This window comes from Podarcis erhardii (genome assembly GCF_964252035.2).
Source record: "Podarcis erhardii genome assembly, chromosome: 2".
NCBI classification, from domain to species: domain Eukaryota; kingdom Metazoa; phylum Chordata; class Lepidosauria; order Squamata; family Lacertidae; genus Podarcis; species Podarcis erhardii.
The window spans coordinates 32,139,464-32,157,850 of NC_138498.1; the positions used below are offsets into that span (position 1 = coordinate 32,139,464).

Consider the following 18,387-nt stretch of genomic DNA (forward strand, 5'->3'; position numbering starts at 1 on the left):
TCCCCTCAAGTTTCCCTGGGAATCAGCATTTTGTTTACATCAGGGATAGGGAACCTGGGGCCCCTCCAGACGTTATTGGACTACTACTCCCATCGCTCCTGACCATTGGTCATGCTGGCTGGGGCTGATGGGAGTTGGAGTCCAGCAACACGCTGCAGAACCACAGGTTGGGGAGGGCTGATGTAGCAGGTCCAAGCTCGCAGACTGCACAGTGCAGTCATAAATATGTTTACCTGGAAGGAGATCCCACTGAGTTCAATGGGGTTCACTCCTAGGTTAGCAAATATAAGGTTTCAGTTTTAAATTGGTTCAACAGACATTTCCTCTTCCCAGGGAACCTGGGAATAGTCCTGAGGGAGAATAGGTTATTTTACAGAGTTGTTAGTGCTGTCTCACCAAACTACAGTTCCCAAGATTCTTTAGGGAAATAGAAGCTTGTTACTCTAGTATAAATCTGATATAGGTTGCAGTGTAGTATATCCTGTTAGTGAGGCAAGCATATGTAGAGTGAAGTTTCTTGTAAAGTGTAGCTATGCAGGAACCTTCGTTTTAGGCAACTCAGACCCCATCTGAACTTTACATCTAAAGCATTATCACAGACCTTCCAAGTGTCCCTATTTTCCAGGGACGACCCTGTTTCAGAAAAGCCATCTCGGTTACTGATTGATCCTGGAATGTCCTACTTTTCCTTAGGATGTCCCTATTTTCAATGGAGAAATGTTGGAGGGTATGGAGTTATCCAACCCCCGAGCCATCTAAAGGCAATCCTGTATAGGGAAGTGTGTTTTTTTTTAAAAAAAGTTTAATTATTATTTTTTATATGTTGGAAGATACCCAGAGTGGCTGGGGCCACCTAGTAAGATGTGTGGGGTATAAATAGTAAAATTACCACTGTGGAATGGGACGTCCCTATTTTCATTGGAGAAATGTTGGAGGGTATGGTATCATGCTGCTTTAAACAGTCATGGCTTCCCCCAAGGAATCCTGGGAAGTTAAGGGTGCTAAGTTGATAGGAGAACCCTATTTCCCTCACAAAGCTACAATTCCTAGAGGGATTTAACAACCACTCCCTTCACCCAGTGAATTCTGGAAATTGTAGCTCTTTGAGGGGAATAGGGGTTTCCTAAAAACTCTCAACACCATTAAGAAGCCACAGTTCACAGAATGCTTTGGGGGAAGACATGAATGTTTAAACTGGTATTATAGTGCTTTCAGTGTATAGAGCAAATGTGGCCTTAGAGAGGATGATGGTGGTTGTGGTGGTGAAAGGAGTGATCAGTACATCCTTTCCCATTATACAAGGCTCTCCTTCCTGAGAGCGGACATCTAACAGTGCAAGTGGAAATATGCACACATAGTAAGCCATACAGTAGTCCTCTCTGATAACTCGGGAGACTTGTGCTTATTTGGTCCGAACGTGGCCCCTTTGAATAAATGAAGTTGTTGACTTCTTTGCAAGCCGCCGTTCAATACAAACCTAACCTAGGAGTTTGCTCCAGGTAGATGCTGGAGTGGGGGAGGACTACATCTCCCAGCGTCCTTTGTATAACAGGTGAGGCGCAGGGTGTGGTCTGAGACTGCCGAGACGGGACAAAGGAGACCTTGGAGGGAAAAAAAAGTTTTCTGAATCTTGTGGCTAAGATTCTACTGATCAAAACCACAGGATCCCACCAGGTTAGTGAGTAAGATGCCGCAGAAAGGCTGCTTGTGACTTGCTGGACTGAGAAATAACTCAGTTCCCCTTGTTTTGTAAGTACTGAAACATTTTCTTACATTGTTATTGCCTCTGATGATCTGCCGCTGTGTTCTGAGTGGGGATGGGCTACAAACTGAGGACTTTTCTTGTGTCCCCGATGCGTTATCGTTCTGATTCTCAATAGTCTCAGCGTGGGAAGGTAACAAAACTGCTCTGGAAGACCCGTGACCGTCCCTTCTTCTCACACCCACTCGGTTGTATATGTAGGAGAAGTACGGCCTCTTAGATACTCTAACTTGTTTGGCCAAAACGCTTTCGGGCCCATCCTTTATGGTTCAAGAGAGAAAGGGAATAAGATGCCCAGGCGTGCATGTACACAGAAGCAGCCGCCTTTGCTCCCTTCCTCATTCTCTCCCTCCAGGCAGCAAGGGGAGAGAAAGAGAGAAAGGCAATAGGAGCAGCTTAGTTTGCTGCAGGGTCCTAAAACTAGTGCCTCGCCAGGAGTCGTGGGCTGGAATCAGGTATGTTTTGTTTTGATTTGTTTTGATTTTTTTTAGTAAAAATGAATAAATCTGCCTTTCTCTCTATTGAAAGCCTTTAAAGAGGGGCTGGGGTAAAAGCAGAAATGGGGTATTCTTGGCGTGATGGGCAAAAGGTTATCCAGTGGGACAAGGTGGTGTGAAGTTATTAGATGTGCAGCTATTCCTTTTAGAAGTTCTAAGTCACTGCTGCACACAGGAAAGCTTCCTTTGCCTCAACCGAAGTATTGTTTTATTTACTTGTAGCAAAATGCCCAAGACATTGCTAAATATAGTTCATGATGAGAAATATAACATAGCTGCAGTAATTATACAGAAATTTTGGATGCAAGAAAGCTCTGAAACCTTTTATTTTCACTATAACATGATTTTAAAGTCAGCCCCTGTGACTTGGTGTGTGTGGAATTTTTCTAGTTAGTAGGGTTAGCTGGGCCCCACCTTTCAAACAATGAAAAGTAATGCTAGGGTCACAAGCAAGTTTACTTGCAAGAAAGTGCCAGTGACCTTGGTTGAGTTGTTTCCAAGTAGCCCAAGATGTTAAGTGCCAATGTAAGAAAGGGGAATTGGGTAGTGGGTTGTGGTAAACTGAAGTGGTGCCTGGCCTTTTCCCCCCCAAAAGTAGTCTCTTCTGCCAGAGTGCCAGTGTGATTGACAGTCTCCTTGTTCTGGCAAGTAAATGAGGTGATAATGTTTGTGACAGATTAGCATAGAAGTTTGGGGTTGAGAAAAATGAGCAAAGCTGGGTACTGCTTTCCTTTTCTTTGATGTGGTCCTTGTTTCACAGTGGCAGTTTAAATGGAAACTTTTCATTAAAAGTTAAAGGTTGTTTTTCAGCTGACTAGAGATATTTTGTTAAATGCCAGTGTGCTTTACAAATTAAACCTATACCCCTAGGTAATTATATGCTGTACTGTATATGATTTTAGTTGGGGTGATCCTAATAAATTGGATATTCTGCTAAGTGGTGCTGCTTGCTAGGTGTGGGTGTGTTGTACTCTCCTTCGAGTGAGGCTGTGAAGGCTGTTTTGATTAACTCCTGCACTTCAGAATTTACCGCTGTGCTTCTCTGACTCCTCCTAGGCTGTCCTGCTGTATCAGACCAGATACATATGAAAGAGCTGTTTGCAGAAAAGGAATAGGGGGAGGGTGGAGGATGAGGCTGCAGCCTGTGCTTCTTGGCACAGCAGAAGCAGAGATCTTTGGAACACTTTCTTGGCCCTGCAGGCAAGCCTTGGGCATGCAGCAGTTCTATTCTTTCCATTATTTCAGAAGCTGCTGTAGAGAGAAAGTAAGAATGCAAAGGTATGTCAGGATGGAAGCATGCCTTTGCCTTCTGCCAGGGAAGTAGGATGTGCTGGGCTAGGCTGTCTCTAGCCCTGGAAGCGTGAGAAATTTCATGGAGTTCAGAGGTCTTCTGGGTGTCCTTACACTGGTAAGTAAACTATCTGGTTTGGGGATGAGAATTACCAATTGCACTAAGGGCACATCCTGCCAGCTTTCTTTCTGCATTCCTATTTGGGTGCTGAATTGGCAGTGCAAAAAGTGTTTTTGAAACAGGCACTGTTTCTCTGGGGGCACCACCCTACTCACTGCAGGAAGCCAGATGTGAGCCCTGCCCTGCCCTTGTTAACTGGCAGGTGATCAGTTCAGTCCAAAAACCCCACTACATCTGGAATGCAGCAGCACAAAGGCACCAGAGCAGTGCTTCAAATTGCTTAGCCAATCCTGGCTCTCATGGGTGACCATCCTGAGACTGCTTTGATTTTTCATTTCGGACAGGAGGTGGTGAACCTATTTCCCTCCAGATGTTAGACTCCCAACTCCTAGCAGCCCCAGCCAGCATGGCCAATGGTCAGGGATGATGAGACTTGTAGTCTAGCTACATCTGGAGGGCTACATGTACCCCCCTCCAATGTTCTAGGATTCCCACATGATGGTCTGACCTGCCCATTGTCCCCTGCATGTGACCTAGTGTAGGATGTTTCACTCTAACTGAGCAACAGTAGCTTTAGCAGTTCTGATGTTGAATATGAGCTTCTTGGTTCTTAAGAATTCTTACAGGAAAGCATACTTCCATATGGAAGAAAGCGCAGAAGCATCATGTGACAATTTTACACGTCTCCGTTTCATCCTAATATATACCCAGTGAAACAGATGCATGCAGACATCACATGAAATAATCTGCACGTGAGTTTCATCCTTTTCCCTACATAGAACTGTTCCTGTTCTGGTGAATGTATAGGAATGGGTGTGCAGCCCAACCCATTATCTGTCCGAACATGCCCACAGGCTGGGTGAGCAAAACACTCTGAAATTCCTGCTGCTGGGGGCTGGGAGGAGAGGCCTGAATGTACTGCGATTAACTCTTCTATGTCCAGTGGTGGCCATGCCTGTTATAATTATTCTTCTTTTGTGTGTCTGCCAAGAAGCGATAATTAAGCCGCCACTGAGATTTGTGTTAAGTTAGAAGTGGATGCAGCTGCTCCCCAACATAACCCTGTGCATGCTGTAGTAATGAGAGTCTGTGTGTGCCCCCATACCGTGCAAAATCATTGCTTCTCTGTGATTTGGCATTTATTCTAAGAAGGGGGAAAGAATACTGCCTCCGGCCATTTGCATAGTTAAGAGTTCATTTACACATGCATAAATTTGACCCGGTGCCTGTGCCTAGTTTTGCAGATGTTAAATGAAAACTGGCCAGGGTGCAAGTCTACTTCAGCCCAAAGAGAATAGTCCCATTAAAAATGGGGGAATGCATTAGCCAATCCTGGGGAGGTACGTGAATGTTTGGGATATATAGACGCTCTCAAAACCAAATTGCAGGAGACGGGTGTGACTCTTTGCTTGGACAAAGGCTGTAGCAAAGGCCTGGCATTCTGGCATTCTATTAGGCTGATGTTAAAGCATGCTAGGAGAAAGCATGCTAATTTATATGGGGGCAGGAAATGGGCTGGCAGCCACGACTGGGCAAACAAATGCCTTTTGTTGCATCATTGCTGTACCAGCTGCCTGGCCCCTTGCATTCTGGTGAGAAGTGAGAGAGCGTAAAGCTTGGGGTTTACATACAGGCAGCTTACATGCCACACATTTAAAGTTCCCCATGAATCCCTGGAACTATAGTTTGTTAAGGGGCCTGGGAATTGTAGTTCTGTGAGGGATGAACTACAGTTCCCAGAATTCTTGGCAGGGGTGGGATGTAATAAATACAGTGGTACCTCTAGATACGAACGGGATGCGTTCTGGAGCCCTGTTCACATCTGGAAGCAAACGTAACTAGCGACGGCACGTCTGCGTACGCGCGCATCGCTTTTCGCCGCTTCTGCACATGCGCGTGATGTCATTTTGAGCGTCTGCGCAAGTGGCGAAGCCCGGAAGTAACGCACAACTCGAACACGCTCAACTCGAAGCGTATTCAACCCGAGATATGACTGTAGTGTGTACAGAGGCAGAGTTCTATTTTTTTTTTAAATAATTTTTATTAATTTTACAACATAAACAAAAAACAAACAAACATAACACGACTTCCCCAAACCTCCCCTTCACTGCATTCTTGTTTTAAAATTTTTTAGCAATCCTTCATCCCACTCAGAGGCAGAGTTCTAAGTGTTCCAACAATACCAGTCTGCATCAGACGCCATTGCTGAGCTACTGTACAGGACTAAACCTTTCTGCTTGCTCTGATAAGGAATTCAGAAGATCAGTGGTTGTTCCTAGCAAGCATGAACTTGGGGCCAAGGTTTCCTCAGGCTTGTTCTTGGAGGCAGTAGTATGGGACGTTGTTAAGTTTCACGTTATCTTCGCAATAGGTTTCAGGTCAGCCAGTTGACTTCCTTTCTGCAGGCTTAATAATTAAAACGCAGCTCCTGGACATTTTAGCTGAAATCTCTTTCAGGGCTACTTGAAGGAGAGGAGCAGAGCGTTTTGCTGTAAGACCTGCCTCCATCAGTACTCCTAATACAATTCCCACTTTAGCCAAAAGAGAGAAGTTGATGAATAATGTTAAGCAAGGTCAAAAGAAAGGCCCAAGGGTTCAGGGAGCTGTAACTGTGAGGGAAACTTGGAAGCTCTGGGTGGAGGCATGGTAAGATGGTTCCGGCCTATGGAAGGCCGAAATGAAAAGAAGACAGAACAACTTTTGCCACATAGAAAAAGCCTGAAAGAGCCCAAAATGTCAACAGAGTGAGGAGAAATAAGTTGGGTCAGCATATAATAAAGAAAGCTCTAGAATAATTTCAGTATTTAAGCAAGGCTTCCTAACTGTGAGATGAGTCACTAACAAAAGTTCCCATGGGAGTGCTGCATTCCCATAATAAATCTCTCTCACAGATGGTCTGAGGAGGGGCCATAGCCCAGTGGTAGAATGTCTGCCTTGCATGGAGAAGAAAGTCCCAGGTTCAGTCCCCAGCATCTCCGAACAAGGTTGGGTAACCTGTAGCTGGCACCTGCCATCATGGTCCCTGGTTGGGGATAATAGTAGTTGTGGTCTAGCATTGAGGCACCTCTGGTCCTCCAGATGTTACTGAACCCCAGCTCCCATTGTCCCTGCCCGTATTTCATGCTGGCTGAGGCTGATGAAAGATAAAAGTTCAACAACGTCTGGGGGGCCACAAGTTCCCTCGCCCTTACCTAGAACAACGGGGTTACGGTTTCAAGAAGTAAGGGCACTACACTGTTGTTGTTTTTCTTCTGCAGTATTGATGTAGGCTTGTGAAATAACGGGTGTCCCTTGCACCAGGCTCTAAAATTGGAGACCTCCTTCAAAGCAAAAAATATGTTGCAACTCCTCCTGAACCGAGCGACACAGGATGAACGAAGTGATTTCCTGGCTATGGACGTCAGAACTATGGGCAACCATGCTCAGCTTTTATCTTGTGTGTAAAACACACTTCAGGCATCCAGTCATTTATTTCCTTCATTCTCCCATGTGCCCTAAAAGCTTCAGACTTTTCCGGGAACCTGAAGCAGGAGTTCCTGGTGTTTCCTGTCAGGCAGGAAGCACCAGCTGCTTTGTTTGCTGCAGTTCTCAGTGCACTGAAGCAAGTGAGGCATTTTGTGAGGGAACTATTTAATCCATGGGTAGGCAAACTAAGGCCCAGGGGCCGGATTCGGCCCAGTTGCCTTCTAAATCTGGCCTGCGGCCGGTCTGCGAATCAGCGTGGTTTTACATGAGTAGAATGTGTCCTTTTATTTAAAATGCATCTCTGGGTTAATTGTGGGGCATAGGAAATTCGTACATATTCTCCCCCCCAAAAAATATAGTCCAGCCCCCCACAAGGTCTGAGGGACAATGGACCGGCCAACTGCTGAAAAAGTTTGCTGACCCCTAAATTCCGAGTGATGATGCGGGACTTCTATTCCTCTCCACCCTTAAGAATGTCAGGGTCAGGCTCTCCTTATCCCTTGGAAGCCAAGCAGCCTTTGTGCACTGAACTGCAAAGAAAAACCCTTATCTCCCTGGCAACATGTGGCGACAGCTGGTGTAGTCTGATGAAGGCTGAGGCAGTCAAAATAAACTTTAGTGAGTTTGTCTGCTCCCAGAGCAGCGCGGGCGGATGTATGAGAAGCACCTGCATGTGGGTGGGTTCATGAGAAGTGCTCCCCTGCCCTTTCAGTCAAGAGAATGGAGAAAGCCACTCTTTTTTCGCCCCTGAGCGGGTGGAGTTCTGACTGTCCTGGAATCTGCTGCTCTCTGTGTGTTATCTCAGTGGTGAAATGCAGAGCAAGGTCACTGCACCATGCTGAATTGCAGCCTTTGTCTCGACCTCCGTTTCCTTCCTCTTCGCAGTGTTTTGCTCCTAGCTGACTGGGCTGCTGTGGCGGTAGACATTTGCCTTCTGTTTAAAAGAGTCTTGCAGCGGGAGTTGAAGGTAGCTTTGTGTTCCTGGTCTTGTGGTCCTCCTTGTAGCACAGAGGCAGCTCATAACTCCAGACCTAGCTTTGCTGTCTGTGGGAGTCAAAAGGATTAAGCCAGATCAGTCGTCCTAACCTCAAAAGTCTTGTGATCTCATGTGTAGCAGCGCTGAGCCCCAAAGTAGGGCCACCTCAGCAGAAGCAACTCATCGGTGACAGGATCCTTCTCTAACTTGCATTTAGAAACGCCGTCGGACTGAGCCATGAAGAGGCAAGCAAACCAGTAGGCAAGTGATTGGTGCTGTTGAGGGAGGACAAGATGTCTCACACGGTGGCCTTCACCTTTCCTGCCACTGAGAACAGGGAGGCTGCCAGGTGAGTGACAGTATTTTAAATGATGTAAATTAATGAAAACACACTCGGGCCTCATTAACTCCATGGTGTTGGGGGTATTGAAATTGCCAATATGGGTTTGTTTGTTTGTTTGTTTGTTTGTTTTGCCCTAAACTGTCTTCATCCTGAAATTTGGTATCTGTGTAATGCTTTAGAGGGGACGCGGGTGGCGCTGTGGGTAAAACCTCAGCGCCTAGGACTTGCCGATCGCATTGTCGGCGGCTTGAATCCCCGCGGCGGGGTGCGCTCCTGTCGTTGGGTCCCAGTGCCTGCCAACCTAGCAGTTCAAAAGCACCCCCGGGTGCAAGTAGATAAATAGGGACCGCTTACCAGCGGGAAGGTAAACGGCGTTCCGTGTGCTGCGCTGGCTCGCCAGATGCATCTTGTCACGCTGGCCACGTGACCCGGAAGTGTCTGCGGACAGCGCTGGCCCCCGGCCTATAGAGTGAGATGAGCGCACAACCCTAGAGTCTGGCAAGACTGGCCCGTACAGGCAGGGGTACCTTTACCTTTACCGAATGCTTTAGAGAAGGGATTACGTAACTCAATAGGTAGAGGATCTGCTTTGCATGCAGAAGGTCTCATGTTCAATCCCCAGCATCTTCAGGTAGGGCTGGGAGGGTCCCAGACAAAACTGATCTAGATGGACAGGTGGTCTGGTGACTTTAGTCAGTATAAGACAACTTCCTGTGTTCCTTTTCCAAGGCATCCTAGTCACTCATGCCTTATTTCCCTTCAAATGGAAGACTCAAAAGACTTTTCCAGAAATCTAAATGCACTAACCTGGCAACGGGGGAAGTCTGAAAGAGGACATGATTGTTCTCTCTTGTGCGCAAAACAGAACCCAGCTGGTTACACCACTTCCTTGGTAACTAGGAAGTTGAAATGTGGTACCCTGATAACCACAGAAGTCCGAAGGGGGGGCTTCCAAGGCTCTCCCTAGAAGCAGGGGGAAATAAATATACCACAAGGATACTTCCAGCCCCCCCCCCGAAAGCTGAAATTTGGCATGCACAAAGTTCTGGACATCCCAACTATTAGAAATAGCTGGACATTTTTGTTCAAAAGATGGGGCCTGAGGGATTTACTTCATTGTAGAGGATAGATTCCAGCGCACAATGAAGCAGACCACACACGTGAAGGAATATTGGGAAGTTATTCAGATTCATCTCTCTCTCTCTGTATATATATGGGGAAGCACCTCCAGTAGCATCTATGTTTGCAGAATGCAAGTTTTCTTTAATGAGACTAGAAAAAACTTACTGGGACAGGCAGGTGGTCTGTTTTAGTCCTTGGCTCCAAAATTTATGCAGTTGTGCACAAGTTGGGAGAAGCCTGCAGCCAACTGCACAGATCAATAATAGATTATTCCACCACATATGTAATTTGCATTCATCCCCAGCATGTTTTAAAACAGCAGGAGGATGCTGATCACATTACCTAAACTTTTAAAATGTTCCTTTCCTTTCATAAAAATTTTCTGATCTTTCGATGAAATATATTGTACTTCCCATGGTTGAACCATGTGGCAATGAGTTCCATGGTTCCTTGCAGTACAAATGGCAAAGCTTGGAACTGGGAGACTAGAGGTACAGGATTTATGCACCTATGGCCTCTGCAAGAAGAGGGAAATGGTACACATAGATTTTATTAATCTTGCCTCTGAACTAAGGCACTTCTCAAAATCCTTTTCATTAGGTAGAGTGAAGCAGCCCCCTCAGGTGACAGGTGCTGGGGGCAGCAGCAGCCTCCTGCTGCTCTTGAGCTTCCCCTCCCCTAACCATTCCTCACTGTTGTCATAGGCCCTCTCTTAGGTCTGTTGTCTTAGGTGTGGTGGAGGACACGTGTGCTGTATTCGAAAACTGGTGGTCCACAGTTACTGCTTTGATGACTGATAATAAACACTGCCTTGTGGGATATCTCTTCTTAGGCTCTACAGTGGTACCTCAGGTTACAGACGCTTCAGGTAACAGACGCTTCAGGTTACAGACTCCACTAACGCAGAAATAGTACCTCAGGTTAAGAACTTTGCTTCTGGATGAGAACAGAAATTGTGCAGTGGCAGTGCGGCAGCAGCAGGAGGCCCCATTAGCTAAAGTGGTAGCTCAGGTTAAGAACAGTTTCAGGTTAAGAATGGACCCTCAGAATGAATTAAATTCTTAACCTGAGGTACCACTGTTTATACATCTGACTCCTAGCATTATCCTACACATGGATCCAGTTGGGAGTTAGGATGCTGTCTTCTTAGGCAATGCACCAGCCTAATGCTTTAGTTGAAATTCCTGCATTGCAAGGGGGTGGACTAGATGGCCCTCGGGATCCCTTCCAACTCTACTATTTGATGATTCTAATTCTGTATGCTGGTTCTCTGTTCCCCCACAGCCAGGACATAAGTCCTTATGATGAAGGTGCTGTGCATGATTCCTTCCACCAGCTCATCGAGGAGCAGAGCTGGCTGGCTGAACAGGAGGAGGTGGAGATGCAGAATCTGGCCCCCAGAGGCAGAGGTGAGACAATGTGACTCAGTGTTGAGAACTGCTGGGTGGATATCATCCCTCTGATTGCTGCAGGGAAATAGCTGTGATGGAGTGTGATTTGTGTGGTGAAAGTAATTTTTCTTGATTCTGCTTTTCCTCAGAGGCCAATGTGGTTGTAAAGCAGGAGAAAAACCTGGGGAAGTGTTCTGATGTAGCTTCTAAGTTTTCACTTAGAAAGTCAGGATTGACAGATATTGCTAAATGCACAGCGTCCTAATTTCAGAACATTTTAGCCTCCACTAAAATGCAGGAGTGCTACAGCTAATCAGGAGTGCTACAGCTAATTTCAGAGAAGCTGATTTTGCAATCTGATCTGTATGTAGTGAAAGTAGAATGAGAACAAACTGTTATATTTTCACGTCTTTTTTTAATTCCATTTTCAGCCAGTTTTTTCTTCTACAACAACCCTGCGAAGTAGGTTAGGCTAAGACATGGTGACAGTGACCTTAATGACTGAGTGGATATTTGAACCTTGGTGTCCCTAGCCCTAGCCTGGGCCTCTTAACAACTGCACCACACTGGCTTGCAGAAGCCGGTGAATTTTACCCAAAGCAAAATTCAGTTACTTTGGCAAATACAGTAGAAACAGCTCTGTCTGTTCTTTGGATAATACTGTATAATATTCTTTCCAAGGGAGACCATACAGCTAACATTGCTACAGCACTCAAAGACGAGAGCATTGCTACCATGACAAAGACCTTCAAATGGTCTGAGGTGTACCGTAGATTGCGGCGTATTAGGCAACTGGGAGTATTAGACAACCCCCAAAAATGGCAGCTGCAATTTGGGGGGTTCGTCTTCTAAGCCCAGTTGCCTAATACGCTGGGCAGCTGCACGCTGGGAGAAAGCTGCACGGAGTGGAGCATGCCATCCCCTGCTGCAGCAGCCGGGGGGGGGGGCGGGCTCCGCTCTGCACCGCGCCACCAATACCCAGCATATAAGACAACCCCCGACTTTTTAACCTCTTTTCCGGGGTTAAAAAGTCGTCTTACACGCCGGAATCTATGGTATATCGAAAGTGTCCCTATGTAAGTTATATACTATTGGTTTTGTTCTGTTTACTCAGAAACTTTAGATGTCTCCAAGACATAGTGATAAGAGAATTTTGGAATTGTGTGCTTTAAGAACTTCCACATATTTCAGCTGTTTTGTTTTCTTGTTTATTTGCAAAATGATTTATATAAAACACCAGTTGTAATTGTGACAGTAATTATTGTATTTTAAGTAACTTGATGTGCTAGATGAGTGAACCAAATTACTGGATACTGAAGAATGAAATACAAATAACAAAACTATGAATTCATGAACTTGCAGATTAAGAGACAGATTTGGCAGTGAACTTGTGAGATTCTCAGATGTGATTAAAGTTGAGATGTTTTTGGGTTGTTGTTGTTTTGCTTTTTTGTTGTGCTGAATGTTAATTTCACTCTTCATGTGTTTTCAGAAGCCTCTGGCAAGAAACACTGGGGGAGATTTCCCAGGGGTATAGATGACTCAGCCTAGATGACAAAATGTGCCATTTAATTTAATTTAGTTTATAATAATCTCCCAAGGGCTCCTTGAAGCTTCCTTTGTTAACAGCATTGAAGCTGTGGAGAACTCAAAAGGTGTAGAAACCAAAGAACCTAGACACACACATATATCAATGCAAGGATGGGTTTCCACAACAATGCAATGTCTCAGACCATCAGGAAGGCAGCATAATTGCTGTACCATGCATACAAGTTTCACATATCTATGAATAAGCACATTCTATTAGTGCACCTAATTTTTGCCATCTCTGGCAAGTGGTTGGGGCCTTCAGGGGAGAGAAGAAGGAAGTTCCATTGTGCAAATGGAAGTCTGTTGCACTAGCAGAACTGGAGTGTTGCAATACTCACAGAAAATGCTATTGTTCATTAAAGATTTTCATATTTAATGCTGGACCAGATGGGTCGTATGCCTGATTCAACGTTTGTTCTTAAGTCTGCTGTGGAACGAAAGGTTGGTCCTGAGTTGAGGTTGGGGAGAGAAGGCACAATAAGTTCAAAAGTGGTAGCAAAGTATTTAAAAGTTCGAGAAGCACTGCTTTTATTTAAAACGAGGGAGCATGCACGGAACTGGAAATGAAAAGTAGGTAAGGAGGATCCCTGCTCCAAAGGGGCAACACCCCTTCCACCTCCCTACCCAAGACTATGCAGTAAAAATCATTTTGTTCCTCCCTTCCCTCCAGAGAATCTGGCCTACACGGTTTCTCCTCCCCGCCGGACTGAGGCTTGGGAGGCACCAGGACAGATGGCAGAACATCCGGACTTCTCCTCAGCCACTCTGCGCATCCTGGCCAGCATGCCCAGCCGAACTATTGGTGAGTTGGAGCAAGCCTGCAAGGAAGTGCCTTTGCAAGAGTCAGGGTCTCTGAGTTAAGGCTTTTCAGCATGGGGCACAAACGATAGGGACTGAAAGTTCTCCTTGGTATCAGACCAGGAGCCTTCCTCTCATCTTCTTTCCCATCCTCTTGCAGGCCGCAGCAGAGGAGCTGTCATCTCCCAGTATTGTAACCGCACTGCCCGGCTGCGCCGGAAGAGCACCCGCGCCCCTCTTCAAGAACTGTCCCGCTCCGCGCGGCCCAGCATTCGGCAGCTTGATCTAGACCTGGATTCCAGCCACATGGAAGAGGATAGTAAGTCCGCTATGGAAAGCTTGGGGAGATGCATACTCTGGCAAGGAATTGGAAGGGGCCGTGTACTCATTGTGCAGCTGTCTGAGTGATGAGCATTTTAGGGAAATAATAATATTATTTTATTTATTTATACATACATACATACCCCACCCATCTGGCTGGGCTTCCCCAGCCACTCTGGGTGGCTTCCAACAAAATATTAAAGTATAGTAATCCATTAAACATTAAAAGCTTCCAATAATAATAATTTATGGTCACTGTTCTGTGCATATGTTTCACCCTTCCAAATATTTGCATCATTAGAACAATTGGATTTTTTCACCAGAGCAGGTGGGGCAGAATACCTTTCCAGGCCAATGACTGCTCAGAGGATCAACTACCATAGCCCTTCAAGGCAGCATTATCATGTTATGGCCCTGTCTCAAGAAAATGTACAGGGTCAGCCTTGCCAGGAAAGGCCATGGAACAAACACTTTTCCAGAGCTGCAGAATCCAGTGTGTGGTTTATTTCTTGTTTTCTGTACGACTTGTTTGTTTTAATACCCAGTTCAAAATGTGTAAGGAAGGGGAGCCAAGGAGGTACTTTTTTCTTTTTGACATTTTCTCTCTTTCGCCAAAATGCCTGCCATTGGAAATGCAGCTGGGTTTACCTCCTCCAGCAGTGGCCTTTAAACATCCTGTATACTTCCCTCCCTAGACAAACGCAGCCTGCTGGTGAAAGAACTCCGGAGCCTGCCAGCCAGCCAGCGCATCAGCATGCTGAGAACAATGCCTCTAAGCCTGGGCGAGAAGTGCAAGCTGAGGTCAGTGCCTTTAAGCCATTTCAGCACTACTAAAATGGGCAGGAATGATTTTCAGTGGCACTCGCCCTGTGCAATGCCCTCCCACCAGATGTCAAGGAAATAAACAACTACCTGACTTTTAGAAGACATCTGAAAGCAGCCCTCTTTAGGGAAGTTTTTAAAGTTTGATCTTTTATTGTGTTTTTAATATTCAGTTGGAAGCTGCCCATCTGGCTGGGGAGGCCCAGCCAGATGGGCGGGTTATAAGTAATAAATAATAATAATAATAATTAATTATTGCAATCAAGGGAGCAGTTGGTGAGTGTGCTGAACGACATGAGGAGCTTGTACCTTTCATCTAAAAAGCACCTTTTTTGCAATGATTCTATAAAAATATTTCTGTCTGTCCCTTTGTAGGCAGGAATCAAGTGGGTATTCGGGCACCTTGATGAAACCCAAGACAAGAGCTCCTTTGTCACATTGCAGCCGACTTAAATACCACATCATCATAGTAAGTCAGCTTCACCTGCCCTGCATAGTCCGGGGCCGCATCTGTGCCATACCTTTAAAACACTTTAATACCTTATTATTATTATTATTATTATTATTATTATTAATTACAATAAAACTGTTAAGTTGTGGGTGAACATATCAGACAATACAGCGATTCTTCAAACAGCTCTTCTTTATTCAGAGGCCAGAACAGAACTGAACTGAAGGGCTCAGTCAGCCTGCTTATATAGAGCTCCAGTACAACGTTACTGTAGCAACTTTCTAAAACTATCCAATCACTGAACGTCACTTTCGATCCTTCATTTGCATAACTATCTACAGTATCCCCCTGCTGGCCCAGGGTGAGAACTTCAGTACATAACAAAAACAGCACAGCACCAGCCCTTTCCTTAAATACAGTCAGTTCCTGAAAGCCTGTTGCAATAAAAAAGACTTCACCTTCAGGCAGAAGGACAACAAGGAGGGAGCAGGCCTAGGTTCTCTGGGAGAGAGTGCCAAAGTCTGGGAGAAGGCTTTCTCCAGCGTCCCTTCCAAGTGTGCCTGTGAGGATGGCGGGACTGAGAGAAAGGCCTCCCCTGAATATCTCAGAACCCAAGCAGCGGTTCATGGCTTCCTGCAAAGAATCCTGGGAACTGTAGTTTGTTAAGGGTGCTGACTGGTATTAGGACATCTCAGTTCCCCTCACAGAGCCACAGTAGTGGTTTAACAATCAATCCCTCTTCTTGGTGAACTCTGGGAATTGCAGCTCTGTGAAGCATATAGGGGGTCTCCTAGCAACCTGCAGCACCCTTAACCAACTACAGTTCCCAGGATTTGTTTGGAGGTAGCTGTGACTATTAAAGTTGTATACTACTGATTTAAATGTATGCTGTAGAAGTAGGCCTGGAAAGGTCAGCCTGCTTTGGCACCACCAGCTGCCCCCAGAAAGAGAGAAGAATCTCTGCTTCTACCCATTGAAGGTGCTGCTAAATGAGGGCAGAACTTTATCAACACCCTTTCTAGATACAAGGTTGCCTAATTGAGGCCAATTCTTTTCATACAACTAATGAAATCCCTCATTTGTCCATACAACAGCTTCCCAAGCACTTCATTAGTACAGTGGTACCTCGGGTGACATACGCTTCAGGTTACATACGCTTCAGGTTACAGACTCCGCTAACCCAGAAATAGTACCTCAGGTTAAAAACTTTGCTTCAGGATGAGAACAGGTACCACTGTATATCTATATTGTGAGGAGAAAAACAGACTCAGAGGCCTCTCTGAGAAGAAGTGTGGCCTCCAGAATCTTCCTTGCATAGCTGTGGAAATATCCATCAGAATCCTTCTAAGAAATCCATGGGGTATTTAAGGATTTGAGTCGGCCCAACTTTTGCCAGTTACGGAGTTTATGTTAATGCCATTAAGGCATTAAAATGTTTTAGGAGCCTCTTTCTAAGTTTCTTCTAGTGCCGTTGGAGTGTTGTACTCAAGGCCTGGCTTCAAATTCCCACTCAGACATGAAACTCTCTGGATGACTTTGGGCCAGTAGCTTGACCTACCTCACAGGATTGTTGTGGGGATGAGTTGTTTTTTTTTGGGGGGGGGGGTAGAATCATGTACATTACCTTGACCTCCTTCAAGGAAAGGTGGGATAGAAATGTAGTAAATAGATAATGGAAGACTTATGTCAGCTTTCTCTTCAACACAAGTTCATCTTTGGCTCTGCTCGCATTTTGAGAAGGCACCATGTTAGGCTCCAAGCTGGGCTTGGAGAGGAGGCAATTAATATTCTTATGAAATTCTTACTGTGCCACATGCAAAGCAAATATTTACTCATTTTGTGCCGCACCCCAGTGAGCTAGAACATTGTAATTCACACTTCAGAGATTGTGGCCCAATGGTTTGCTCAAAACAGGCTGTGACTGCATGTTTCACATAATGTAGCGGCTCCCAAACTTCTTTCCCCGCCACAGACCACTTGAAAATGGTTAAGGGTCTTGGTGGGACCACTTAATGGATTTTCTGCCTGTTGTGGCAGCTGTAGTTCCATAGAATTCAAAGGGTGATACGATAAAACACAATATAAGAAATAAGCAATGAAAATATGATTAAAAATTAATACGAATATCCAATGTGATTGATGTGGCATCTCCCATCTTCAACCACAAATTCACAGATGCTCAGCAGACCCCCTGAATGAAACTAGCAGACCACAGTTTGGGAACACAATGACACAATGGATTGCAGTGGTTTTACTTATCTTGCCAAGGCTAACGGGAAGGAGTCCAGTAGGGTTGGGCTGGATGCTTAGTCAAGTGTAGCTCAGGTGCTTGGGAGTCAGCTAAATAGTTGCACTAATGCAAGGGGATTTCCTCCCTCTCCTTCTCCTCTTGCACATGACCTGGACCCTCACCAGGACATGGAACGATCTGCTTAACTGTGTGTTGGTGAAACACACCTGTAGGACCCCAACCAATGGCTTGCTGAAAGCTACCATCTCTTCAGCTGAAGGGCTTCTCTGATCAAAGGCTGCTTTCCTTGCAGGGGTTCCGGAATCTCTGGTACAGCCTTCTGTCCCTCCGTCACACCCTCCAGCCCTGGCATTATTCCCTCAAGCAGATCAGCGGTCGCTTTGGGTCCAGCATCCTCTCCTACTTCCTGTTCCTCAAGACTTTGCTCATGTTCAATCTCTTCTTGTTCCTGCTCCTGCTGGTCTTCGTGGTTGCTGTGCAGGCTGCTTACCCTCCTACCACACCCAACAGCAAAGCCTTCACAGGGCTTGAGCCCCTCACTGGAGCGGTAAGTATTTGTCGAATACATCTTGGGCAAAGGGTAAAGCGCTTGAAGGACTGGAAACCATTTCTCTCTTCTCCTTGCAGGGCTACTTCAATCACACATTGATGTATTACGGCTACTACAGTAACTTCACACTGAATGACCCCTGCGCATTCAGCCCTAACAGCAGCACAACTTGCAGACAGGGCAGGCCTGTCCATCTGCCATACAATATGCCACTGGCTTACGTGTTAGCCACTGGCGTCTCCTTCTTTGTGACCTGCCTTCTGCTGGTGTACAGGTGAGATGATACGGGTTTCAGGAATTTTATTTGCTTTTTCTCTCACACAGGGCAGGACCTGTCCTCAACATTTTCATTTTGTCTTTCCTTCTTGGTTGCATTTAGAAAATGTCTAGGTATCTTCCATATTCGGCATCCTTTCTGATTTTTTACAGTTCCCTGAAAATAATAATAATAATAATTTTATTATTTATACGTCACCCATCTGGCTGGGTTTCCCTAGCCACTCTGGAGGAAACAGAGGTGTTGGGCTCCAAATAACATTTCCTCCTTCCCACCAGTATTTCTTACTGCTTTGTTTGCTGCAGTCTGGTACACCCAACCTTCTCCAACCTGGTATCCTCCCATATAATTATAAATTCA

The 18,387-nt window shown here is 45.6% G+C and overlaps 1 protein-coding gene across 7 annotated transcripts in view; it reads left to right on the plus strand.

Annotated features, from left to right (window-relative positions):
- The first annotated feature begins 1,539 nt into the window (after positions 1-1,539).
- The window catches only part of TMC6 (transmembrane channel like 6), a 29,113-nt gene continuing 12,265 nt past the window's right edge, over positions 1,540-18,387 (plus strand). For 2 of the 7 annotated variants that reach the window (XM_081849615.1, XM_081849621.1), the window contains exons 1-9: positions 1,540-1,674; positions 8,329-8,460; positions 10,861-10,985; positions 13,228-13,359; positions 13,516-13,674; positions 14,372-14,477; positions 14,874-14,967; positions 17,493-17,747; positions 17,828-18,024. In XM_081849615.1, coding sequence (XP_081705741.1) covers positions 8,405-8,460; positions 10,861-10,985; positions 13,228-13,359; positions 13,516-13,674; positions 14,372-14,477; positions 14,874-14,967; positions 17,493-17,747; positions 17,828-18,024 — 1,124 coding nt within the window. In that variant the 5' untranslated portion in view covers positions 1,540-1,674; positions 8,329-8,404. Of the gene's footprint in view, positions 1,750-1,797; positions 2,218-3,504; positions 3,668-7,526; positions 8,103-8,328; positions 8,461-10,860; positions 10,986-13,227; positions 13,360-13,515; positions 13,675-14,371; positions 14,478-14,873; positions 14,968-17,492; positions 17,748-17,827; positions 18,025-18,387 lie in introns of those variants that run through there. The other 5 variants (XM_081849616.1, XM_081849617.1, XM_081849618.1 and 2 more) reach the window with 5 other exon arrangements.